The 27,631-nt window shown below is 40.6% G+C and overlaps 1 protein-coding gene across 1 annotated transcript in view; it reads left to right on the plus strand.

Annotated features, from left to right (window-relative positions):
• Window positions 1–3,635: 3,635 nt before the first annotated feature.
• The window catches only part of sntb2 (syntrophin, beta 2), a 66,105-nt gene continuing 42,109 nt past the window's right edge, over window positions 3,636–27,631 (plus strand). Inside the window, exons 1-2 of the mRNA XM_082538123.1 lie at window positions 3,636–4,631; window positions 26,162–26,384. Coding sequence (XP_082394249.1) covers window positions 3,902–4,631; window positions 26,162–26,384 — 953 coding nt within the window. The 5' untranslated portion in view covers window positions 3,636–3,901. The remainder of the gene's footprint in view (window positions 4,632–26,161; window positions 26,385–27,631) is intronic.

Below are 27,631 nucleotides of genomic sequence, written 5' to 3' on the forward strand. Positions count from 1 at the left end.
GATAAAATGATGATCTTACCACAGTCTAATTTTAATAATAATAAACAGAGTGCTTTTTAAAAAATAATTAAATTAATGGATTAATAAAGTATTCTGAATCTGTGGGAACCGTAGCCTCAGTTTCCTGTTCTCAGCTGACAGGAGAGGAACCTGGTGTGGTCTTCTGTTTCTGTAGCCATCTCCTATCAAGGTTTGACATGTTGTGTCTTCGGGGATGCTCTTCTGCATACCTTGGTTGTAACAAGTAGTTATTTGACTCACTGTTGCCTTCCTGTGTGGACATTCTCCTCTGACCTCTGGCATCAACGTGAACTGCTGCTCACTGGATATTTTCTCTTTTTTAGACCATTCTCTGTAAACTCCAGAGATGGTGAAGTGGAAAAATCTCTGGCATCAACACCCATGCCACATTCATAGTGAACAGAGAGACATTCCTGTATTTTATTAATCAAATATAAATAAAAACATATATCAGGTTTTGATGCATATTATTTATTGGTGTTGGAGTTTATATAACTTAGCTATATTTTTGCTCCTGTAGTTACGGCTATCTGACTATGTGAGGTAGTACTGGGACTATCAAAGTAGACATTAGGCAGCAGGATCCATTAATAGAGTCACCGCAGTGAGTGAACTTAAGAAGGCTTTGTCCCCACTACTCAGTGGATCCATAATGGCTTTATGGACTCCCCGCCTCTGCCATCATGAATAAATAATCTACAGGTCTACGTGTCCATTGGCTGCGTGTGCCTGTCATCCAGCTCTGAGTTTACTCTGACAAGCCGCATGAGTCCAAGCTGCTTTATGGGGACTAAAAGAGGAAGGTGGGTGATTATACTTTCAGAATAAAAGCGTTCAAGTATGTGGTCCACCTAATGAAGGCTCTGTTTTTCAGGACACCTTTATTATCACGACAAGTTTAAACTGTTTTACAAGTTTTGTCTTCAGTGGCTTATATTTTTTTTATATTTACATAATTCATGCAATTAATTTAAATATTTTTATCTTTCATATTGGCTCCAAATGCTCCCAAACAATAACTGAAAACTGACTTTGGACTTTTCAAAGTGAAAATATTAACTATCTTATATTCTGTACTTCTAGTAAAATTTTGAATTTTTTGTCAGATGTTTCTCTCACACAAACTTAAGCTGTAATTTTGACCTAGTAAGTCAGAAATTAGACTGCAAATGACTGGTAACTAAATTTGGATTTTAAAAAGTAAAACTTTTTTTTAATTCTTGGTTATTTATTATTTAATTATTTGTCATGAATATTATTATTGTTAATATTAGTTCATTCAAAATAAAATAAAAATGTAACTTAAAACCAGTTAAAATACAACATATCGACATCCTCAGTCAAAATGTGACTTAAAATCTCACAGTTTTGACATTAAACACCCTGGGTTGTTTTAAAATTGTTTAAAATTCACTTGAAAATCCTGATTTTTTCAATATCAAATAATCCTTTTTTTAATGGCTCTGGCATGTAGTGGTTTACAAATTCGCCTAACAAGTGAAAGATACCTTGTTTGATCTCAGGTAGAGACACAAATCCCTTCAGAGCTCCATCAGGAAGGACAAATCCTTATAACATCTGCCAAATCCAACATGCAGAGCTACCCACTGTGACGACCACCTTGTGAACAACGGAGCAGCCGAAAGTAGTTTTGTAAATAATTTCCAAATTTGCATCTAAAAACACCACAAAACCTCTGGATGAATTTCCTCTGGACTGATGAGACCAAAGTGAACGGTGTACAGTGGAATTTGGAGAAATTGGAGAAAACCAGCTTCTAGGCACAAACACCTCCTGCCAAGTATTAAGCAGGGTGATGGAGGAGTGATGATTTGGGCTTATTTTCCAGCCATGGGGGCCTGGGCTCCTACCAGCCACACAGTCGACCATAAACTCAGAGTCAAATGTGAAGCCCAAAGGCCCAACTGGGTCATACGACAGGACAATGACCCCAAACACAGCAGCAAGTATATAACAGGATGACTGGGGGGGGGAAAGGAAAAGAATCAAGGTGTTTCAATGGCCAAGTCCAGACCTCAACCTCAAATTCTATGGTGGGACGTTATGAGAGGTGTGCATAAATAAATGCCCACAAACCTCAATGAAATGAAGCAACACTGTAAAGAAGAGTGGGCTGAAATCTCCCACAACCACGTGACAGACAGAAGTTATACGCAAAGTTATTTCTCCAAGTTATTAATGCTAAAGGTGAATCTATGAACTGTGAACGATGGCGCGTTTTTACAAGCTGCTTCTGACATTGTTTCTGGGGTAAATAAATAATGATATTGTGTAGTAAGTCATGTGTTGATGTTCTCCTGCAGTTGTAAGACCTGGTGAGGATTATTATTATTATTATTATTATTTAACATTTCCTGATATGCAAAATCTTAAAATTGTCAGTTGGTGTACTTTCTTCTAAATTTGGACTTAATTTGGCGCGTCACTGCAACTCCCCCTGGCTTCTGCTCCGCGGCTGCTGAGTGAGCCCTCATCTGGGACTCTCCTCAGCTCTTTCTGGGACAGTGGCACGGCTGCCCCTCTGTTGGTCTTCCTTGGTCTCTTGTGTTCTGGGGGCCTCTGGATGTCTGGAGTTTTGATCAGCTCCATACCTGCTTCATGCCCTGGAGGATGGGGCTGTGGCCCCCCCACACCCTCTAGCAGATCATTACATGAAGGAACCTTTTAAAAAACAAAAAACAAGCGCGTCCATGCTCACAGGTGTACACACGGGTGATCACACCCACAAACTACACCCTTTTTGGCTCCTACCTCAAAGCACACTGTGTTCTGTTGATCTTATGTGCTGCACAATAATGTTTAATATTTAGTATTTACTGTCATATTCCCATATATCATTGTGATGTTGTTTATTCTATTACTCTTGTTCTCTTCTGCTTGTTTTCTTTTTTCTTTCTCAGCAGGTGACCCAGGTGATTGATATATGCATTTTTTTTTCTTTTTTTCTTCTTTTTTTTCTTTTTCTGCTCATTCTGTTGGTTTTTGCCCTTCTCCCCCGTCCCTCTTCTCAGCTGTTTCTCTTTCCCTCTTTCTTTCTCCCCTTCTTTCCCCCAGTCAAGTCTGTCCCATGTTCAGTAAGTGAAAATAAAATAAACAATAAAAGGTGAATCAAATGGACCATTATGGCAAGGCTGGGATGGTCAATTTGGTAAAGTAAATCCGTTGGGCATCTTTCTTTGCCTTTAGACAACAATTCTGATGGCAAAAGAGCCAAACGGGACAGGCAAAAAATAAAAAATAAAAAAAATTTAAAAAAATAAAAATAAAAAAAATAAAAAAAATAAATTTGGACTTAATATGTAAATCGTTTTGACTTCAATTTGTTATGTTTTCACTTGGGGTCTTAATTGTGTGATTTATTTTTATGTTTTATATATTTTCTTTAAAGAAATATGATGAATTTTAATCTTAATTCCTTGCTTTTTCTTGTGGACTTTTGCCCTTTTTCTTTTATGTCAGTGTTTTTAGTCCATATTTTGAGCCTCGTCTTCTCTTTCTTGGTTTCCTGCACTGGCAGGAGCCGTCTACTCTGACCGCTTTTTTTATTTTGAAAGGGTTGACAGGAAGCTTTCTCGTTTCAGTCGCTCTAACTTCCAGTGGAAGTTGGACATCCTCAGAGCCTGAACTCAACAACAAGCTGGCACATCACAGCCAGTTGTGCTTTTCCTCTTCTCTCTCTGTGTTCTGGGAGTCCTTCTGTCTCCCCCCACCTCTGCCTGCAGTCACGGCGGGAGTGGGTGTGTCAATGCGGGCCCGTGGAGCCTAGTCGCTGCTTGTGCGCGCTCTGAAAAAGAGGAAAAAGTTGATGATGAGTTTAGTGTGAAAGCGGCCCGCCTCGGAGCAGGCTAACCGTCCCGGAATGGCAGTTTGGACCCGAGCAGACAAAAACGGACAGCTGGACCTTCTGCTCCGTGACCGCTGGATCCGAGTGACCGCCGAGCTCACCCGAGAAACGCTCACTTTGACGGCCGACGCGGAGGCAACCGGCCCCGGGACCAATCACTGGGACTACAGCAACTCTTCGGCGGGCCTGCGAAATGGCATGTCAAACGGAAACGACCCGGGAACAAGTCCCGGGAACCCCGGCCGCGGTCATTCCTCGGGTCAGGACCAACTCCAGAACCAGAGCCACGGGGGTCGGGGGCGCAGTGGCAGCCCGGGGCGCGGGGGGGTCAGTCGGGGTCAGTACGACGGCGGTTACAGCATGAACAGCCCTGGAAAGTACCCGAATAACGGCACTAACTCAGACTTCGGGAGCCCCGGCTCCAGCTACGGCAGCCCCGGGTCCAGTTTCGGGTCGAGACCAGGCGACTTCCACGTCAGCCTGGACGGGTCTTCGGAAGCTGTGCGCAAAGTCCGGGTTGTCAAACAGGAGTCTGGCGGGCTGGGGATCAGCATTAAGGGGGGGCGCGAGAACAGGATGCCCATCCTCATCTCAAAGATCTTCCCGGGGCTCGCCGCAGACCAGAGCCGGGCTCTCCGGGTGGGCGACGCGATCCTGTCGGTGAACGGCAACGACCTCCGGGAGGCAACGCACGACCAGGCGGTCCAGGCGCTCAAGAAGGCAGGCAAAGAAGTCACGCTGGAGGGTAAGTTGGCCCACGCGAGAGCGGGGATTTGAAAGGGCCGAGATTAGAGTCCTGTGGTCAGGCTGCACACCTCTATCACATCTCCAGGAACTTTCACAGGTTTCAGTTCAGCTCCGGGTCTTCGTATTCCAGCACGTGTTCGAAAGGTGAGCGCAGTTTCCATACTTGGATTAATAGCTTCAAACCATTTGTGGAAACACGTCACATGTTGGAGCACGCAAGTAAAAAGAAAACTGCACAAGTCGCCAGTTACACAGCAGGACTGAGTTTTAAAAAAGCACTTCTGGAGTAATACTTTTAATTTAATCTGCACACCGCATCGCTCCCTCATGGCACTGCGTGGTGCAGAGTGCCATAAACTCTTTTTGGATCGCTCCACACACGTCCTGTGGGTTTGTAACTTTCACCACACATAATTGTTTGCATAACACATTATAATATAGACATAAACACACACAATCCCAGTTGATCTATGACTAGGAGGCGTGGAGGAGGAGGAGGCTGTGGAGGAGCAGGGCTTAAGTAATATCAACAGAACAGAGAGTCTTTGATTAGTGTAAACAGGAATGTAACCACAGCTGTGGTCACAGTCAGAGTTGGATACATTGTACTCTGTGTCTGAACAGTTGTGGATTACTAAAGGATGAGAAGTCAGAGTAAACACGAGCAGAGATTTGTCTGTGGTTGAAGGTGCTGGTCGGCAGAAAGTGATAAACAGACTTGATCTATATTATTATTGTAATGTATCTGCCTTACAATGTAAACTGGCTTAAGTCGACTGCTGTTGCGATTTAGCGATATAAAAATAAAATTAAAAATAAATCAATATTCTATCTCATATGAATGAAAAAATGCATAAATGTAAAGTCTCACAAAGTGCACACACGTCCTCAAATTGGAACACTGAGGAATTTCTCAGTCTAATTCCTTTTTTCCACATTTAAAATGTGGAAAACAGGAATAAGGCATTTTCTTTCTCATGCCTTGAGAAAGAAAATGACTAAAACACCATCTGCACCTGTACGAACATGTTATCTCTGCACACGTGTCAGTTAGAAAAGAAAAGGCAAGTACTAGAAATAACATTTCGTGCACCTAAAATAAATACGAAGCTATAATGTATAGGTCAATTTTGATAGATTTGGAAAAAGGTAAGTAATGTGATGAATAAAATTATGGCAAAATAAATTAAAGGGTAGAAAAAAAATAAACTATGTATACATATATTAAAAATAAATATATATTTGTAGAAGTTTGAATTAAAACATAAAACGTGCGTGGATTTTTGGTTTGTCTTAGAAATTTAAATATTTGCATGTACTGTACTTTGCAAAAGTCTTGAGCCACCGTTCAGTTCTTTGTGTTTTGCTGGGAAAATAGGAAATACATGCAAACATGCACAGTAACACAGTCTATAAGGCTGTGTTATACAATCCTAACAAGCTTGAAAGTCACCATTTTGTGTGACCACCTTTATTTTTCAGCACAGCCTGAACTCTCAGCCAAGCTTTCTTGTAATTTCTTTAAGTAGTCTTCAGGAATAGTTCTCCAGGGGTCTCGAAGGACATTCAAAGTCTTCTTTGGATGTTTGCTTCCTTTTGATTCTTCCGTTCTCCGTTAAGATGATACCACATTGGTTGCCACGCTGAAAAATGAAGCCGTTACCAATCAAATGCCTTCCAGGTCATATTGAATGGTTCTTCAAAATTTGACAATGCTTTTTTCTTTTCAGCTGAAGGGTGTGATGCATCGTTTGGGTGCTGTGATAAGTGTTTGCAGGAAGTTATCCCCTATTTCTTTAAGAACATCTGGTGTAAATTGTTTTTTAGAACTACCACTTCTTCTTTTGTCCTTCACTTGTCCAGTTTCTTCAAAATCTTTGAGAACAGACTGCACACCATGTTGAGCTATACCAAGTTTTCAGCTTGTAGCTCTTTGGGAATCACCTCGTTGGTGCAAAAGTACAATTTTATGCGTGTCAGACTGTTATCTTGAAATGTTTTTCATAGAGTCAACTAAACAAATGTCACCAAACGATATGGTTTGTGACGAATGACAAAGTGTCTAAACATACTATTTCAAATTAGTTCTGTGCTAAATAATCTCCCATGTCATTATTCTATCCACAGTTTACTAGGGATGGGTACCGGTGTCCGGTGCCATAATGGCACCGGTTCTGACATAAACGGTAGTAACCAGACCGAAAAGCAGCGCACATTTCGGTGCTTTCTTTTCCTGAGATGTCATACACTTTGGATTCTAGCCAATCATTTTACCTTTGCAATCGTAGTAGGCGGGTCCAGGTACGTACGTTCTTTTAGAGCAAAGCTACAGATTAAAAACGCCCAAGGCGAAGCGGTCAAAAGTCTGGCTGTACTTCACAGCAAAAGATGCAAACTCAGCAGCCTGCAACAAGTGCTTTAAGGTGATACTGTGATACTGTGCAAAGGAGGTAACTCCTCAAATCTGATGAAACACCTGGCGACGTATAGCATTTTGTTAAAAGCCGAGAAATGCACCGTATTTGATAGCTTGCTGCGAGACCTCACACCGTGCACATCTACTGCGGGTGTGGTGTCTGTAATCGGACGCAGAGTTAGCAACATCCCCCAAAAACCGGAGGAGTACAGTCCTGGCCCCTAGCACTGCCAGTGTAGCAGAAATGATGATGATGGCAGCAGCCGTTCTTCTCTGAGTGAGTCGCTTAATGTTGTTCGTGTGTAATTTACGTTGAGTAGGCTAACCACGTTATTACATTAATGCATGTAAGGTGAACTAGCAAACATCATCATAGCTACATGCGGCTGTCTGCTTGTTTGATGGCAGATACTCCCTTCACCCTGGCCAAAAAGGCTAAAATGACCAAAGAAAAAGTGGAAAACAGCTAAAAATGAGAGGTTTTTGGACAAAGTTTGTTTTTGTTTTTTTTGTTTTTTTTCTCCCATTGATTAAGCACTGCTTCCAGCCAAGAGTGATGCCATAAATCCCCTCTAGCTGCAGAAAAGGCTAACATTGTTATCTTTTTACAAAAAAACCAGCTAAACATGAGAGGTTTTTGTACAAATTGTGTGTTCTCCATTCTTTAAGCACCGGTTTGAGCACCGTTTAAGCACTGGCACCGTTTCAAAAGTACCGGTTTGGTACTGGTATCGGATAAAACCTAAATGATACCCATCCCTACAGTTTACATACTTTATGTAATTTAATAGGCTGTTATTTTTATTTATATAGTGCACCAGAACAAAAAAAAATGTTTTTATTAAAAAAAAAATGGTCTGAACCAGTTTCAAACTGCTCTGGCTTTGACTCAAAAGACTGTGTATTGTGACGTGCTGACCGCTGTGTCAGAATTAGAGAGAATTATCAGCTAACACTACAGCTCTGAGCAGCTTTTGTGTCTTTAATCTTTAATGCTTGTTTTAGATTGACAGCCCATTTGGTGTGTTCACTCGTCAGCCTCTGGCAGACAGCCAAAGGCTATAGAAGCTGCACAGCCAGATGTTTCTCCAAGTAGTAGGTGGAGACCAAAACAAAGCTAAAAGAAGAGTAAATGACATTCATTTACATTTGGCGGTCTACTAGAACAATGACTTCAAAGGTGTCAGGCTGCTAGGTGTATATTACGGCTGTGCAATTAATAGAAATGTTTATTCGGTTACAATCATGGCTTCCAGAAATTAAAAAAATGACATAAGCAGAACAAAACAATCACTGTGCAGGCTTCCTTTTCACAGGGGGGGTCTCTTTTCGTTTTGTACTGCAAATCCAGCACACCCAAACTGACTTCCTAACAAGTTTTGGCAACAAGAGGAAGCACTTTAGTTTAGGAGTTAAGCGAGGATCAACAAATACAATTTCAACAAGCACACCAAAATTTTACATTACACTGATCTTAATATTGACCAAGATGATCGAGCTCATTGTCTTTACCATCAAAAAAAATATAGGGGTCAGGGAATCTTCAGCAGGGTGTCAAGAGAAACGAGAGTTGCATGTAAAATTCTTCTGGTAGTCATGTGACACACAACTCACATGATGTGTGATTTCTGCTATTTGAAAATGCGCTCCCAAGACCAGACTGCAGGAAATAGAAGCATAAACATAGGTATTTGAGTGCTTTCATGAAATATGGCATAAAATCACAATTTGGTTATAAAGAGGATCTAAAAATCATCATGGTGTAGATGGACACCACTAAAATAGTGTCCTCTGGTGCTGATAAGCTAACAAGGAATAAACACCTGTGGAGGAAAACCTAAAGCAGAGTTATTTTAACAAAGAAGTCCATGGTACTTGCAGTATTGGGAATCTAAATGGCTTTTAATTTGCAGCACGTCAAAACACGCAGATTTTGTGTCCAAGCGCTCATTGAAATTAAACTTCATTTACGTTTCAAACTAAGCGCCTAAAGGTGCTTCGAAGTTGCTCGACGCGCAGCAGCACTTGTAGTTTTCTTTTATTTTCGAATTTAATTAAGTTTGAAAACCGCACTTATTTAAAGACTAACTGGTGCCGTCTGATGTGGGAAACAGGTGGTTGAAAAGTTTTTGTATTTATAAGAATGCTTATCACACCTACAGTTCCACAAAAGGTAGGTCTGCTAAAGGTTAGGTGTGCAGACACGCTTTCCTAAAACCTACGCACTTTTCAGCAAGCCTGAACACCCACTAAACTCCAGATAAAAGAGCCTGAACGCACACTGTAGGTAAATGAGAGCTGAGTCAGTGAAACCAACTGACAGGAAATTAGTCTACAGCAATCATATTTGCCAGCTGCAATAGTCTTCAGTGACTCCTGGTTAGACTTCGTAAAACCTTAAAAACATAATTTGTGGACTTCCGGGTGTCATGGCGGATTGAGTGGACGCGTTTGGTGGTAGCTCCCTATCAGGAATTTAAAACACCGAAAACTCGTCAACAGACAATTCAATTGAGCAAAACGAATATAATTGGTGAGGAATAAGGCAAAAGGAGGCCAAAATGCCAAGGGGACATGATAAAGCCGCAAAAATAAATACCAATAACGCAACAGGACAAGACTGCACGAGCCCCGATGGCATAATTAGAGATTCGGCTGGCGAATTACTAAAAGCCATCGAATCATTGAAATCAGAAATGAAACAAGATAATGAAAGGCTGAGAGAAGGCATTAACACGCTACAGCGGGAATTGGGCGGTAAGCTCGACAAGATAAAGGAGGACATAAAAACTCTGTCGAAGAGAGTGGGGGAAGCCGAGGATCGAGTGGGAAATATAGAAGATGTGACAATGGAGTTAATTGAAGCGCTCCTCCAAAGCTTGAAAACACAGAAATTTATTCAGAACAAGCTGGTGGACCTGGAGTCAAGATCCCGCAGAAATAATATACGCCTGGTTGGAGTGGAGGAAGGCTCCGAGGGGAGATCTGTCCAAGACTTTGTCTCGGAGCTGCTACAGCACGAGATACCTATACCGGCCGGGCTAGAACTTAAGATCCAGCGGGCCCATCGTATCTCTGTACAGAAACCGCGCCCTGGAGAATTCCCACGTCCGATTCTTATTAATTTCCAGGAATTCACAACGAAAGAACTCATACTTCGAGAAGTTTGGAAAAAGAAGCAAATCCAGGTGAATGGCAAGACGATCTACTTTGATCATGACTATGCATCAGATATTGTTCAAAAGCGCAAACAATACAGAGAAGTTAAGCGGATACTAAAGGAAGCGGGAGTGCGCTTCCAAACTCCCTACACGAGCATTCGGATCCACTGGCAGGACGGAGTCAGAAACTACGGTAACGTACGAGAGGCGGCTATGGAGATGCAGAGGAGGGGATACGATGTCCAGATCCCGGCGGCATCTGAGGAGGACGATGCGCTAAGCAGAAGGTGTCGAGAGTGGAAACGGGCCTCAATCTCCCATCGAGAGCAAATTTCTTCCCCGAGGCAGAGAGTTAAAAAAAAATTGGAGGAATTTCAGAGAAATGCTGATTAGTTCGGGGGATATCTTCCCCCTGTTACTGATCAGAAAATTATAGGCCTCTTAAATTCAAAGTTCTGGAGGAGCAACACCGGATGGAGGTAAATACGTTGGACTATAATTTGGGAACTACTTCTTCAGTTCTCAAATATTTCATAGGGCCCTCCTTTACGGAGGTTTTTTACCCTAGATCTACCAACGGGGTCATGGTGGGAGACAGTTTCTTCCTACTAATTGGGAGTCGCAAGTTTGTGTTTAATTTTTGTTTAATGTCTAGTAATATTGTTTTATTTTATTTTCTTAAACTAGAGGGGATGATCATTGCACACTGTACGAATTATGAGTGGTGTAGGTAAAATAAAAATTATTTCAATCAACATCAATGGTCTGGGGAATCCAGTTAAAAGGAGTAGATTGCTATCTAAATTGAAACGACACAAGGCACAGATTATATTCATTCAAGAAACTCATATGTCAAAAGAAGAACATGAAAAATTTAAAAAGCTTGGCTATGTAAATTCTTTTTATAGCTCATGTAAGAATAGCAGACGAAGAGGAGTTATAATTTTATTAGCTAACACGGTAAATTTCGAAAAGTTAGAGGAAATCTGTGACAAGGAGGGTAGATATGTTGCTGTCAAAGGGAGGATTAATAATGAAGTGGTGTCCCTGATAAATGTGTATGCCCCTCCAGAGGACAACTCAAAATTCTATCAAAAACTATCTGAAAAAATTATAAGCTTTAGTGAAGGGACCTTGATATGTGGGGGCGACTGGAACTGTATATTAAATCATACTAAAGATACTACAAGCAAAAAAAGACGCAAAGATAATAAATCTAAATCTCTTAACTCATTAATAAAGGAAGCGGATCTCTGTGATGTATGGAGAGAATTACACCCTCTGGAGAAGGATTATACCCATTTCTCAGCAGCCCATAAGGTTCACTCTAGGATAGATTTTTTTTTGATAAATAGAAGTGATAAACATAGAGTCACAGAATGCAATATCGGTATAGCCGACTTGTCGGATCACAACGCCATTCATTTGACCATTCACCTACATAATCAGAATAAGAAATTATTATGGAAATTGAACATTGGTATTCTCAATAATGAATCTGAGGTAAAAGAGATCAAAAAAGAAATACAAACCTGTATTGCCCACAATAAGGATGATCAGATAGACCCAACAATAATTTGGGATACTGTGAAAGTAGTAACTCGGGGGTATTTGATATCAAGGACCAGCTACCTCAAAAAAATGAAGAAGCTTACACAGTCCAAATTAGAACAACAATTAAGGGATTTGGAAAAAAAAAAGCATACAGATTTGAGTCCTGATTTGGCCGAAAAAATCAAAAACGTAAGAAAACAACTAAGTGATTTGACTATGGAGGAAATAGAAAAGAAACTGAGATTCACAAAACAAACATTCTATGAGTCTGGCTCCAAAGCAACTAAAGTATTGGCTAAACGGTTAAAATTAATGCAAATAACTAATGCAGTCAACAAGATTAGAGACCCAAATACCAAGGAACTACTATATGAACCAACACAGATAAAAAACACCTTTCAAGAATATTATAAAACATTGTATAGTCAACCGGATCAGAAAAATGGACCAGAAATTGTAGAGTTTTTGGATCAGTTAGACCTCCCTTCAATAGGGACAACTCAAAATGAACTATTAACCAAACCAATTACAAAGGAAGAACTGGATAAGGCAATAAGGAGATTGAAGACGAATAAAAGTCCAGGGAGTGATGGGTACCCCAATGAGTGGTATAAGACTTTCAAAGAGGTTTTGGCCCCTATTTTGATAGATTCTTTTAATTGGACAATAAAACACGCTAAAATTCCACCTTCCTGGAAAGAGGCCATCATCTCAGTCTTACCGAAAGAAGGTAAAAACAAGGAAAACTGTGATTCTTATCGCTCAATCTCCATCTTAAATGTTGATTATAAACTATTTACATCTATAATCACAAGACGCCTAGAGCTGTTCCTTCCTGACCTGGTGGATGAAGACCAGACAGGGTTCATTAAGGGGCGACAGACACAAGACAATATACGACGCACATTGCATATAATTAATGAAGTTAATAGAGAAAAAATCCCAACAGCCTTAGTGAGTTTAGATGCTGAAAAGGCTTTTGACAGAGTCTCTTGGATATTTCTTTTTGCTGTTTTGAAGAGAATGGGCTTTGACAGTATCTTCATCAAGTGTATACAATCCCTGTATCATAGGCCAATGGCTAGAGTTAAAATAAATGGGGACTTGACAGACAGCTTTGAGCTCTTTAGAGGAACTAGGCAAGGTTGCTGCTTGAGTCCAGCTCTTTTTGCTTTGTATATTGAGCCTTTGGCTCAGTATATACGGCAAAGTACAGACTTAAAAGGGGTTTTTGTTTCCAAACTTGAACAACGAATAGGTCTTTTTGCAGATGATATAATTATATATCTACAGGATCCTGATACGACCTTTCCTTGGCTGTTTAAAGCATTAAAATATTTTGGTAAAAACGCAGGATATAAACTAAACATCGTAAAGACTCAAGTACTCTGTCTGAATTATTTCCCCAAAGAATTATTACAAAATGAACTTAAACTAAAATGGGATTCAAATAAGATCAAATACTTAGGTGTCTATTTAACTAGTGATACAAGTACTTTATACGAGGCAAACTATGTGAAGTTTAGTAACACAATCCAAAAAGATCTGATTAAATGGGCTCCGCTTGTCAAGGACCTTAGCTCAAGAATAGAGGTAATAAAAATGAATGTGCTTCCCCGGTTATTGTACCTATTCACCTCATTACCAGTCCAAATAACAGATGCACAGTTTGGTAAATGGGATAAATTAGTTAGTAGATTTATTTGGAAAGGGACAAAGCCAAGAATAAGATTTAAAATACTCCAATCAGGAAAAGAAAAAGGAGGACTTGCCCTCCCGAATTTCAAGGAATATTTCTATGCAGCCCAGCTGAGATATACTGTTTACTGGTGTTCATCAGAATATACTTCAAAATGGAAGTATATAGAGTTAAATTATTGCCTATCATGTCATCCACAAGCAAGATTGGGAGAAGAAACTACCCAGCCCACGAACAAAAATCTCATCACTGAATTTACTATTAAACTCTGGTGGACAATAATGAAGAAATATAGAATTACAGAAGATTGTAAATTGCTGATTTGGCCTGCATACTCTCGAAAATTCCAAAGTGGACAATGGGATAGCACATTTTTAAGATGGGTCAATAAAGGAATTACAGCAATGTGTACATTAATAGATGGGACAACATTTAAATCTTTTGAGAATCTACAGAAACAATTCGGATTGGATAAATCAGATTTATTTAGGTACTTTCAATTAAGACACTTTTACAATACAGAAATTAGAAAGAAGCTCTCGAGAGAAAGAAATCGTATAATAGGAACAATAACAGGTGCATATAAAAATCTTCCATCAGGAATTCTGTCGAAATTATATGATGGCCTACAAAATTCGAATAGGAATGAAACATTATATATTAAACAAAAGTGGGAATCGGAACTACAAATTGAGTTGTCAGAGGATGATTGGCGATCCTTATGTCTCACACAGCATAACTCCACTAGCTCTAGACGATGGAGAGAATATGGCTGGAAAAATGTGATTAGGTTTTTTATTACTCCGTATATCAAAAGCAAGCAGTTGAAAACACCCCAACAATGCTGGAGATTATGTGGAGACTGGAACGCCAATCACTCACATGTGTTTTGGAAGTGTAAATATATTAAATCATATTGGGAAAGAATCGCGGCAACAATGACGAAGGTGCTGGGGTATGAAGTACTGTGTGAGGCACGAGTAATGTATTTTGGAATATGGGAAAATGTAAAAAAGGAGGACTGGTATTTGTTTAAGATTATGTTGTTGTCAAGCAAAAAGGTGATAACAAAGAATTGGCTGAAAAGCGATCCTTTAAAACTGGAAGACTGGATGGACGTAATCGAGGACATATATACAATGGAAAAAATGACTTACACTCTGAGACTGAAATCTGATAAACACCGAAAACAGTGGACAAAATGGATAATTTATAAGTCTCAGTCAGCCTTATAGGGCGGGACCTCTCGTGGTTTTTTTTTTTTTTTTTTTTTTTTGTGTGTTTGTTGTTGTGTTATTATTATTATTGTCTTGTCCGTATGTAATACAAAGGAAAAAGTACAAAATAAAGAGTTAAAAAAAAAAAAAAAAAACATAATTTGTGTAGATGGGGTTATGGTGTGGGCTGAGAATGTGTTGTTTACTGGCTCATTATGTGGCTCCACAGAGCTTCATTGAGATGCATTCAGAGCCTAAAAGTGCACTGACGTTGAACTGTTCAATCTTTAGAAAAAATGGAAAAAGAATGGATTGCTGGCCACAGAGCCCTTGGGATACGGAAACTTCAAGTTGGGAATGGCTAAATGCAGTGTTTAATGGTTTGGAATGAACGCCGGGTGAATACTGACGAGCAGTGATTGTAGGAACTGATCAATGAGTGACACATTTCCACTAAAGTCAGAATGAGGCCTGTTTTTAAGCTCTCCGTTGTGCCAAATAAAAGCTTAGGCGTCTTTGTGAATGTGGTATCGGGATTTTCTGGTAACACAGAAATAATTATCACTTCGAAACCTCTGGTGGAAACCAGCCTTTTGGATCTGATATCAACATAAAAAGCATTTGCAGTCACCCTCGGGTGCACACAGGAAGATGTGCCGGATGCATCTACAGTCCAGACTGAGAGGTCTTTTTCTAGGAATGTGTCAGCTGCCTGTCACTGTTTGCCAGTTTGACGGCAGTGAGCTGTGTTGTTTGTGGCTCTGCCGCTGCAGCAGTGAGCCAGAATGAGGCTCGAGTTTCCAGACTCTTTCTGCCATGTACACATTACACAAACCTCCAAAATGTTCAGACAATTAGCACGGGAGCCCCACATTCCTGACCTCCGCTCGCATGTTTTTATGTAGGGCAAAGGTCAAAACTGGTGGGTCCGGCTTGCATGATTCGTGCTGCTCCACATGTTCCACCACACTTTATGTAAGTTTTATCATCTGCACTACAGGGGAGGATGTCCAACTGCATCAATTAGTCAATCAATGAGTAGTTAAATGATCATTTGGGCAATTTTTAAACAAAAATGCAGCACATTTAATGGCTTCCGGTTCTTCAAACATATGGATTTGATGCTTTTCTTTGAACTCTAATGGTTTTGTGTTTTAGACTTACTTTTTAGACAAAATAAGACATCTGATGTAAAACACAAAGTAATTATAACAGAACTATTCTCAATGACAGGAACTTATAGTTGAAGTGGCAATAGCAACCATGGCATTTATTTAACTGTACAAAGTATGCCATCCATCCATTTTTCCACTTATCCAGATTAGGCGGCCTTTCCCAGCCATCATAGGACAGGTAACCAGACTATCACAGGACTCTTGGGCTGTTCTTCTTGGAAAAATCTTGTTTGGTTACTTAGTAACCCCAGCATCCATGATGGAGAAGCTGATGGGACATCCACACAACACCTTAACATGAACTCAGTATACGCTTTCGGACACTCTTTTTGGATCACACTAAATATTTTGTCATTTTTTAGCATTCTAAGTGTCAGAATTGAGGATTATCCAGGGTGTACTCATGAGCGGCATCTTCACAGTCAGATCCATCCCTCACTTGCCACACCTGGTTTCAAAACACCAAGCTGGCAACAGTGCAAACATTCAGCTTGTGGCTTCAAAACATGACTTGACAAACCTGTGGGTGGTGTCACAGTGGCTACATCCACTTTTTATAGTTTTTTTCAGACACTCTTTTTCTACTCTTGGATCTGTGACATCATAGACAGCAGATATGCCTGGTATGGTCTTATGCTGCTGTAGCCCAAGGCTCAATGTGATATGGGTTCAGAGATGCCCTTCGGCATACCTTGATTGTAATGTGGTTATCTCAGTTACTATCTTCCCATTCTCCTCCAATGCCTGACATCAAAAAGATATTTTCACCCAGAGAACTGGCACTCGCTGGATATTTTTCTCTTTTTTTGACCATTCTCTGTAAACCTCAGAGATGCTTGTGGTGGGAAAGCTCAGGAGATCAGCAGTTTCTAAAACTTTCAGATCGGCCTGTCTGACACCAACAACCATGCCACATTCAACGTCTTTTAAAGCAATTCTTCTTCCCCATTCTGATGCTCAGTTTGTCTTGGCCATGTCTGCATGCCTAAATGCATTGAGTCGGTGCCATGCAATATGTGTGCTGTTGATCTGTTGAACGAGTGTTCCTAATAAAGCTCTAGACTACTTGTTCGTTTCTGAGTTTTTGGAAATTCTACTTTGCTTGCATTATTGAGGTCTAAGTGGATCGCAGTGAATTGGACTCCACTGTCACTGAAAATATTAAAGCTTTGTAAAGTAGAATTTATGGAAGAATTTACATTAAATCCTAAGCATCCTGCTTTTTCTTGCACTGTAGTAACACAGGCTGCGTGTGAGTACGAGTTGAGGCCATTTGCTGCACGAGGTTGAATTCACCCTCCAAGGTCACACAGGTAGGGAGGTCTCGATAAGCACACTGAAGTTGCCTGACCTTTTAATGCATGACATACATAATCCAGATATGACACGCTGCTGATTAATCCCCCTCCCCTCAGCAGCTGACTGGAAGACACAACATCCCGTATGTCCAAATGATTAGTTGAAGCTTGCTGCAGCAGTCCTTTCTATCTTATTGGGTTAGCCTTCTGCTCGGTGGAAGGAGACACGAGATGAGCCTTTTGTGAGTAATTGAATGGAATAAAAAAAAAATAAAAAAAAACCAGACACAAAGGGCATTGATAAAACGGGGACAGCCTTGATGAGGAACGGTTCTTTTCTTTTCAGCCGACGGTGCGTTTACTGTCCTCACGGGGTGCGATCTGCCACGGAGCATGAGTCTGCACTGCCTGAAATAGGCCACCGCCACTTTCTCAGCTCTGAACTCTGTTGCCTTTGATACCAATCTGAGGATAAGTCTCTGGTTTCCAGCTGCCAAGGGAATTATAAATGACCTTAAAATGAAATTAGGAAGACATGTTTGTATTAGCACTGACAGAGCGACATTGTAAGACATGTTTGAGGCCCCTCACCCTTCCAAGACCCCCAGAGTGACACTAAATTACTACGCATAGGGCAGACATGGTTTCTATCTCTTTGTAGTCGTTTTGCATTTATTTGTGTTTAATTTGTGTCCCTGTTTCTAGATGTTCTGTTTAGCATCCTTTTGAGTCTCACCAAGTGTTTTGGGTGCATTTGGATTGTATTATTTTGAGTCTTTGCAGGTGTTCTGAGTTTATTTGCAGCTCTTTGAATCTCTTTATAGTTGTTTCAAGTCACTTTGTAGCGATTTGTTTCTTTTTGCAATTGATCAGAGTTTGTAGTTGTTCAGTCTTTGTTTCTTTGTTGTTGTTTAGTGTATTTGTTTTGCATTAATTTGCTTTAAAGTCTATTCTCTTGGCTGTGCAACAACCTGAACCTCTTGGTAACCACTTTTGATTGCAACTACTGATTTGTGTTTTTTGATATACATACATGTAAGTCCCAACTTGGTCCCATTCAATTGTGAACTGGTAGCAGACTGACTAAGTCTTAACATCTCTTTATTGCAAAGCCCCTTAGAAGATAATGTGGTTGCGAGTGATCACAGACATGTCTCCGTCTTCAGAGCAGCCATTTGAGCAGCAATAGGCTCCCAAGTGACACACGGCCACAGTAACTTTGGTCATGCTGCAGCGTGACTGTGGCATTAGGACATAAGAGAGCAGCATTTGGTCTGAATACTGAATGCTGAGCTTCTAACCATAAGCTCTGGTGTGTCTGGTCTCATTGCCCTGCCATTGTGGTTTTCATGCAATTACATCTGCTTTGACAGGCGTTCAATTTTTAGAAAGGTTGGACTTTTTTTTTCTCATGTGTGACTGACTTGCATAGCCTAATGCTCCACTACACCAGAAAGCATCCTGCTTGTCCTCTGTAAGAACCTACTACAGCTAAACCAGCATCACTCTGTGCCCCGCTGCAGCAATGACAGGTAGACATTTGTAATCTTTAGTAGTCGCAAACAATGGTGAATGTGATTATTTTTGTCCATAATCTGCTTTATCCTTGGTAGAAAGTTGACACAGATAAAAATACACTTTCATGCCATACACTGAATGCACTGACCTTTGGGTATGCCAAATAAATTGGAAAACCATTTATAGATAAAATGCCTTAATGGAATGTATTTTGGGATAATCCAGTGTGTTAAATATCCTGCGAATCACGTGATGGATAACACTGCTTTAAAAGAAAAATGCTGTAAATCCAGCATTAGCATAAATGATTGCTGTGTACTGACAGCATTGCCTCCAATAGCTAAAGGCAACCTTAAATGTTAAAGCAGTACCTATCATCACTGTGGAAATGGCAAATTGAAATCAAAGACTCAAATGTTTAAAATAAACACTAATTCAAATGACTTATGATATAAAATATTTTTCTACTATAACATTTATTATGAGTTTGACTCTTTCATTGGCAAGAATGTGAGTAGGACATCAGCACTTTTGGGACTTTGTTGATATTACATTTTGGAACTCGCTCATCATGACTCTGTTTTTTTTTTTTTTATATTTTACTTGGGGCGATTTGTTGGTCCTGACTTTGGGTATTTTGAGCCTGACTTGGAGTTTTTGGACTAAATTCGCGATGTGATTTGGGCTTTATAGTTCCCCAAGGACTAAACTTGTGACCTGTTGGTCTTGACTTCACTTTATTTAACTTTTGGTTTGATCATAGGTTTGAATGGCTCTTTGAACTGTTGGTTTTAACTGTTACTTGACGTGGCACTCTTTCGTATTAGCTGAAGTTTTGGCACTTTTGTAGTGGGAGTTGACTTGGAGCTTACTGGTTCTTAGCTTGATTTTTAAACTTGGATTGTACTCTGAATATACAACTTGACTTCATACTGTTGAGTTTTTGATGCTTTGAAAGAATACTTGCTCTTGACTTGTTTTTTGACTCTGGACTTGACCGTAGATTTAGCTACAATTTTGTTGGTATTGACTTGTTCTTTTAACCCTTTGTACATAACCATCAGCAACTAGTTAAAAAATAGAATTATTCATACATGTTAGTGTAACTGCAGCTGTGTGTTCTGGAGACATGACTGCACGAGAACATCGTACACAGAAACACGCGTGTGCGCACACTCTTTGTTGGATCTGCTTTCTGACACATTGTTCTCATTATGTTTCTGGCAGAAACACTCGAGGGAAGAAATTGAGAGAGAGAGAGGGTGAAAAACTAGAGGTGGGACTGTGAAAGATGTGTGGAAAGAAGAATAAGATTGAGAAAGACTGAGGAAAACAGGACAGACAGAAAGGCAACTTAGCAGCGGAGTTTAGAGAGTAAGAGTGAGTGAGACAAAAGCGAGTGTGGAGAGGTTTGCTGGCCAAAACACAGGGGAATTTCTGGGCAGTTTGGGGGGAAAATCCAGAGGCTGGGGTCTGACTGAGTGACTTGCTGCTCTGTAAGCTATTATTTCAGCCATACCATGAGATGATTACTTCTGTGTGTGTGTGTGTGTGTGTGTGTGTGTGTGTGTGTGTGTGTGTGTGTGTGTGTGTGTGTGTGTGTGTGTGTGTGTGTGTGGTAAAGAAGAGTAGTTCTCTGGTAGCTTTGTACCACAACTATTGCCACAACCAAATATGTGTCGAGTCAGACTCTTTCTCTTCTACATGTTATTTTTTCCCGTGCATCCTCTTTCCTTGCAGGCAGTGAGGTATGAAGAGAGGCAGATGAGCCAGACTCACGGGGATGTTGGTCGGCATCTCCGGGGAATTTCCTTCACACACGTTAGTGTAGAAACATACAGACGCACCGATACATGAACAGAGGCGAGAGTCCTCTGTGCATAGGCCTAATTAAAAGCAGAAGTGGAGCTGAGCGACAGGTCTACAGAACTAATGAGTTCATCCAACAGTACCGAAGCAGAGGCAGACAGCACTGAATCTGCCTGCCACGATAGAAAAGGAAGACAGTGTTTTATCACAAAGTTGCAGACTGTGAAGAGGAAGAGTGATTATTTCTGGCAGAAAAACGGAAGGAGGGGAAAATCTTTTTAACCAATCTATAACAGATACTTGGAAAACCCACCTGTCTCCGCCAAGAGTTTGTACTAGGTGGTCTTGACTTGGAACGTTGATTTAGGAGTTGCTGGTCTTTAATTGGTCTTGGCCATGGACTCTATATAAGGGGTGGAGGTAGCCAGGCTGACATCACCCATCGGTTAGTGAAGTCACAGAAGGTTCGAGCTGAGTGTTTTTGCAGTCACCATCTTAATATTTTGTAACTGGACTTGCAGAGGTGGTTCACGCGCGCATATCGCAGTGACCTGTTAAAAGCACCATAATTTACAACACAACATTATCAGGACTTGTAATGCACGAGCTTCCACATACACAGTGTGCTGCAGAAAGCTCTCAAAAGATCTCTGAATCTGCTGTCATGCCTCATGTTCAGCTGTATAGTGGATTGCATAATTAGTAGTTCAGAGAAATATGTATCTGCCAGTAGGCTACAGCCAAGAGTAACAATGTGGTGACATCGCAGCAGCTGGAAACTGCACAAGAGGTAAAGCTTGTTTGTGGCATCTCAGCTTTAAAGAGAGACAACAACCAGCGATGATGGCTACATCAAAGAGTGCAGCCACTGCAAGGCCTTTCATTTCGGCCAAAAACACACACACACACACACACACACACACACAAGGAAAACTGAATAGAAGCAGATGTACAGTGGCCCACAGTGCCAATGTATTACACAACAGAGCATTCACAAGCTTCACTGCAGCCGGACAACAACTTAATTACACACAATGGAGATGGAGATCAGCATTTCAGGTCTATTCCATCGTCATCTATTCGTCCCTTAATATTTGCATGTTTTTCTTTTTAATTTCAAAAGTGCATGGAGATTAGAGCTGCAACCATTAGTCAAAACAGAATTAAACCACAACTATTTTGGGAATTTGCTGCTTAACTGAATATCTCCGGCTTTGGGAGAGATGGTTGGTCAAAACCAGCATTTTAAGGATGTTGGATTGGGTTCTGGAAAAATATGTGGGGCTTAATGTCTCTTTTTTTTGGATTAAACAAAAGTACAGATTAATTAAGACAAATTATTATTATTATCTATATAGTGGTTTGTTGCAGCTGAAACATAAGTATGGCTGGACTTTTCAACCTTGTTATTATATCTGTTAGTTCATAAGAGAATTATAATAGTTCTATCTCAGTTGCATTGCTATAATTTTGATCCTTTTTTCTGTCTGAGAGTGTATCAGATACTCTCAAGTTTATTCCAATATAAAAAATTGTTAAATTCCTGAAAACATTGGTTATCCTATCCCATCCTACCCTGTCCTGTTACGGCCAATGATCCATGCCCAACACAAGAAGTCTGTCAGAGTGGACTATCTTCAAGTATGACTTTTGGCCCCTGATTTAGTTTTGGATTTTTGGTCATTTGAGAAATTTTAGTCTCTTTTCAGCTTCGGTGTAATTTATGTCTTCTAAACATTTTGGCCGTAGCTGTTGCCATCTTTGTGTGAGGTTCCTGTGGGTAGAGAGTTCGGGTTTCAGGGTGTGTGCCAGCTATTACAAACCCAGCGGTCCGCCAGGCCTCTGCTTACGCACCATCAGCAACATCATTCGTTGCTGAATGGGAATGCCACATACATATACAGATGTAATATTTATATGGCATATGTCACTAAGTTCTTCAGTCGTTACCCCAGGAATCCACCGGGCACAGCTGCTCTATGCACTGCGTGGCTTAAATTAAAGGTCTATATTTCATGGAAGTTTTATCAAGCTGCAGGGACAGGCTAGGAGAACAGGAGGGCAGACACACCAATGAGAATCTGGTCAGATTTTTAAAATGGAGACCTCAAGCAGATTACACACTGTGGATCTAAAATGATTCTGATGGGGTTTTTTGTTGTTGTCGTTTTGTTTTTAAGCTGTGCTTAAGACAGAACAATGCACTGGGCTTCAGCTATCCTAATGTTATGCATTAGCATTTATTTAGTCTTTTTCTAATCTTACCGGACACTCAAAGGGCTTTAGACTACAAGCCTCATATCATACTGACTGTATAATACACTGATTTTTACCAAGGATGTCAGTAATTGTTATTGTTTGTTGTTCATGAAAACAAATAAAAACTCAAAAAAATAATTAATAAGGGAAAATGTATCTGATTTGCAGAAGCTGGCCATCAGACACCTTAAATCCACTGAAAAGATCAATATTTAGAAGTTCAAGAAAAGGAAAAATGTGTACAGATCTATTACGTGAACCTTGCTGGTTCTCATGCATAAAGAAGATAAAGATGAACCCTTTAACACAGAGCTGACATCATTGTGAAACACTCTGATATTGCAAAGGAAACATTTGCTTTCATGTCCCCCATTTTCTTTGTTTGTTTAAAGAGCCAAGAGCAAGATTTTTTTATTACTGACAGGGAAAATGGTCTCTACTGGTCCACAGTACCTTAAACAAATATTGATAAATGAAATGAACTGATCTGAAGGACACTTGAGATGCTCTGGTCTCGACTTGTTCTGGTCTCGTCTGGTCAACGTGTAGCCTGCAGTTCAGGTAGGCTGAGTTGACATGACTGACTCGGACAGTTGAAGATATTCTGCCTGTTCAGGATGAAAAGCTCTTTGGTGACTTTGCTGCGTGTTCTGATCAGATGTCGTCCAGTGTGTTTGGACACGTTTGGCTGAATCTGCGTTCATCCTGCTGCTTTGGTCTGGAGTGAAATCATTAATAAGAGTTAGTGTGCAAGTTCCATTGGCAGGAAGAAGCAGCACCATTTAATTGATGAGATGGGACTTTGGCTTATAAGATTTTCCTCCTCCCGTCACAGAGATCGATGGAGCTGGACGTGAATATTTGCTGTTTGTTGATTAGGTAGTGTCCACCGGTTCATTCTCTGTTGATTATCTGAGCCTGATTCATGGTGGCTGCAGTCTAAACAGAGATCCAGCACCTCCAGCTCTTCTGGGCTGAGACATGATCTCTCTGGTATGTCCTGGAGCCTTTTCTCTATTGGATATGCCTGAAACGCTTCACCTGGGACGATTCCAGGAGACATCGGGGTTAGATGATCAAACCTTCTGCACTGGCTCTGTTTGATGTGGATGAGAAGAGGCTACCAAATGACTGCGGTAGCAGCACCCAAAAAAAAAGCCAATTTCCACAGCTTGCATGCTTTCTGTCGCTGTCTACAGTTCAAGAAAGAAAGCTGCTGTTAGGAAACAGAGACGTTCACACAGACAATCACAGCCCGGTGATCCACAGTGAGATGTTCACATGCAGAGATATAAACATGCAGAACCACAAAGAGACCAGGGTCTGCTGACGGAAAATATCTTGGCTGAACATCTCTGCACCAAATCTGATTATTAGTGTGAGAGTGGGGCTTTGCAGCAGAGACATGCATTTCTCTAGAACTCTCACACATAAACACTGGCATTCAGGAATGCTTTCACACTCTCCTACTTAGTCCAAACCACTTAGGTTTGCAGAAATGGCCCCAGACCGTGTTGGTGTGGGTGGTGTGGTTAGGATGGCTGGTCTTTGCTCTTGCCTTAGCATTACTCCCCACTCCACCCTTCCCTCTGACTCATACGTGTAATGTACACAGTCACCGTGCAGCATGCTTTGCACCTACATATCAGTCAATCTGTATCTCACTGAGTGATTCAGGGTCACACACAGGCACTCTAGTGGTTTTCCACCTTCAAGCTTCCGGTACCCCACCACTCTGAAACATGCAGTTTCACTGACACTGTAAGATCATATCTGTGTTGTCATTTTATTTATTTATGTATTTATTTAGTTTGCAATAGCAGTGAGAGAAGCTGGACATTTTAGCCAGACGTCGAGAACAACTGAAACGACAACTTTAATGATTATTTATACACAGCTTTAGCTTTTTCTTGAATATTTTAAGTACTTATTCATTACTTTTAACTTTTTCATAATGCATCCATAAATTTCAGTCATGTATTGCTTTTTAATCTGCAGTCAAACTGTATAACTTATTATTTAAGGTCTTTTGTGTTTATTCTTCAACATTTAAATGCTTTTATTTGAATTTCAGCTGCCACATCCATTTTTTAGCCAGCTTATTTAAATATCTGTCATGCAGTTTTTGCTGCTCGTTTTCTCTTTCAGTTTCTTTTAAATTTAAATTTTTAACAACCCATATCTTTAAGCCCATCAACAGTTTATACTTTTAGATAACCAAGTCAGCTGATTACTCTTTACATTTCCTAAAAATCTGACTCATTTATAAAGCTTAAATCTTTGGATGCCTTTCTTAGATGATTGCTAAATAGGTTTACCAGCTTCTCACTGTCAGTGTGTACTGTTCAAGTATTAAAGCTGTCATGAATATTTATTCATACCTCAGTTCATAATTTTGAGCCATTGGATTCACATTCTCTTGAACCATTGTAGGTCTCTCTTGCGCATGCATACCTTCACAATCCTAATATCCTGGTCTACATTCAAGAATGACCTCACCTCCCGAGAGCCTCGTCTCAGGTTTCATGCAGAGCAGACCGACTCATTGTCCAACATACACTCCAGACTCTCTCTTTTAGCTCCCATACTCACTTATTTTGCACACAAATGGACTACGAGAGCATGCACAGGACTGAACACGGAGCAAATGTAGTGTTCATTCGCACAGGAGGATAAAACGGATGAAGAAGAATAAGTGAAGGCAAGGTGGGGGTGAGAAGGCGGCAAAAGTCCAAATTTGGAAAGTGAATCCATCACATCGGAGCAAAAGTGATTTTTATTACAAACAGCTGACCTCGAAGCCGTACGGCCGAGTCAGGTCCTGTTTTTCTAAGATAATTTCACGCAGGAGACCACTTTAAAGAATAAAGACGGCCTCTGGGTTCTCGGCCAAAATATGATGTTATTATGTTCAAAACATCAGGTTGGATATCAGGTTGGATAAATACAGGACCAAACCTGAGGCTGAAAGAAGTGCTCTCCACGCGTGTTTTCAGAAGCAGGTTAAAAGCTGACTTCTTTCAGAAAACATCCCAGAGATTCCTTATGGTTTGGGTTAAAGATGGCCACTCCAAATATCGCAACCAAGCATCTGTCTTATTTTAGCTTATTTTACATTCAGCTTCTCAAAAACAGCAACATGATTGGTTTATTCGATGATGAAAAAGAAGGGGTAAATGTCCATCTCATATATTTGATTTTCTCTTGATTAATGGTGCCACAGTTTGCACTAAGATCAAGATGAAATAAATAAAATATATATAAGTAAATAAAACTTAAAGCATAATTAAATCTACCTTAGATAACAAAAATATAAATATGCTGAAATAATGTAATAAAAGGGTAAAAAAAAATATATAACAACTACGCAAAATAAAAACAACCTCATTGGTTGATGTGCTTCTTCTATTGTTACTCCACAGTGAAGTACATCCGTGAGGTTTCTCCACTGTTCAAGAAGCCATCCCTGGTGGCTGACCTGCCGTGGGACGGCGTCCGCCCACAGTCACCCAGCTACAGCGGCAGCGATGACTCAGGGTCGCCCAAACACAGCAGCAGCTCCTCCTCATCCAAAGACAGAAAGGTCATCAGTCTGAAGATGTGCTTCATCTGCAGAAACCTCACCATGCCAGACCTGGAGAACAGGTGTGTGTGTGTGTGAGGGAAATACCTGTGTATGTGGGAGGTTGGGTGTGGTTGGGTGTGTAATCGTTTTCAGTGCCTAACCTCTGTTCATTAGATTGGAATGTTTGTTTTATAAAGAGATAAAAAGCACGACAGACACACTCCTGTGTCTTTGTGAATATTTAAGTGGGCCTGCAATGCTTTTCCTTAGTTTTTGTCATATATTTAGCGAAAGGATTCACCACTGTTCAGATATATATCAACAGCGGCGAATGCTTTCACCAAACATGGCCAAAGTTTCAAATAAGGAGACCTGTGTATATACAGAATGCTCCCAACACTGGCCAACAAGTTCTGTTTTTCTTTGTTGTGCTCCTGGGCCTGGTTAATGTCAAACAGAGGGCATTTCCTTTAGATGGTTATAGAAGGAGCTCAGCTCTCAGCACAGCGGCCTCCATCCACCTGCTCCGTGCGTCTCCGAATGCTTTCTACTCTGTTTGCAAATAGAAGGAAAGTGAAAAGTGAAGAAAAGTTCTAACTATGGATTTGCTGCAGTTTTGGCTGAGCTAATCCTAACACAGGGCTGTTCCATGTAATAAGGCCATTGTTGAGTCAGGTTGGGCAAGTTTAAAAACTAGAAGCCGCCAATATATGCGTGCATGCAGTGCCCCACCCCTGACACTCTTTACTGTATCTACTGAATTGTAAGAAATACATGTGTAAAATTTCAGAATTAGTTCTGATAGCGGTCCTGTAATTATAAACCGTTTTATTTAATTCACATAAAGTATGGTTGGCAATGGGGGAGGTCTTATCAGTAAGAAAAGCTGTAAAATTAATGAGTTAAAAGTCCAGAATTTAGTCTTTGATGGGCCAATTATGGCTGCCCAACTGTTTGACAGCAACACTTGGGGATGAAGTTGTCATTATATATGGGTAGGCGTCCTGCAGTGTGCAGCTACTTCAGCGCGGGCTCTGGGATAGCTCGTTAGTTCAGAAAGTTCTCGGACATGGGAACAAGACTTGCACACTGGCTGTTTGTTCTGCATGACTTAGCATCCACCGTATAGTGCCAGTTCTCTGTGTCGCTGCATTCACTATTCATGCTGATGAGAATCTCCCGTGTCTCTCTAGTGCAATGCAACAAAAACTGAGGAGAGACTCTTCCCCGGTGCTGTTCAGCAATTACAATAATAATTAAAGCTGCAAGCAGCGTTATGAGGGCCCTCGCACCCCCGGCGCGTCGAGCCACGCCCAACACCTAAAAC

Source organism: Aulonocara stuartgranti (genome assembly GCF_965226115.1).
Source record: "Aulonocara stuartgranti genome assembly, chromosome: 7".
Lineage (NCBI taxonomy): Eukaryota > Metazoa > Chordata > Actinopteri > Cichliformes > Cichlidae > Aulonocara > Aulonocara stuartgranti.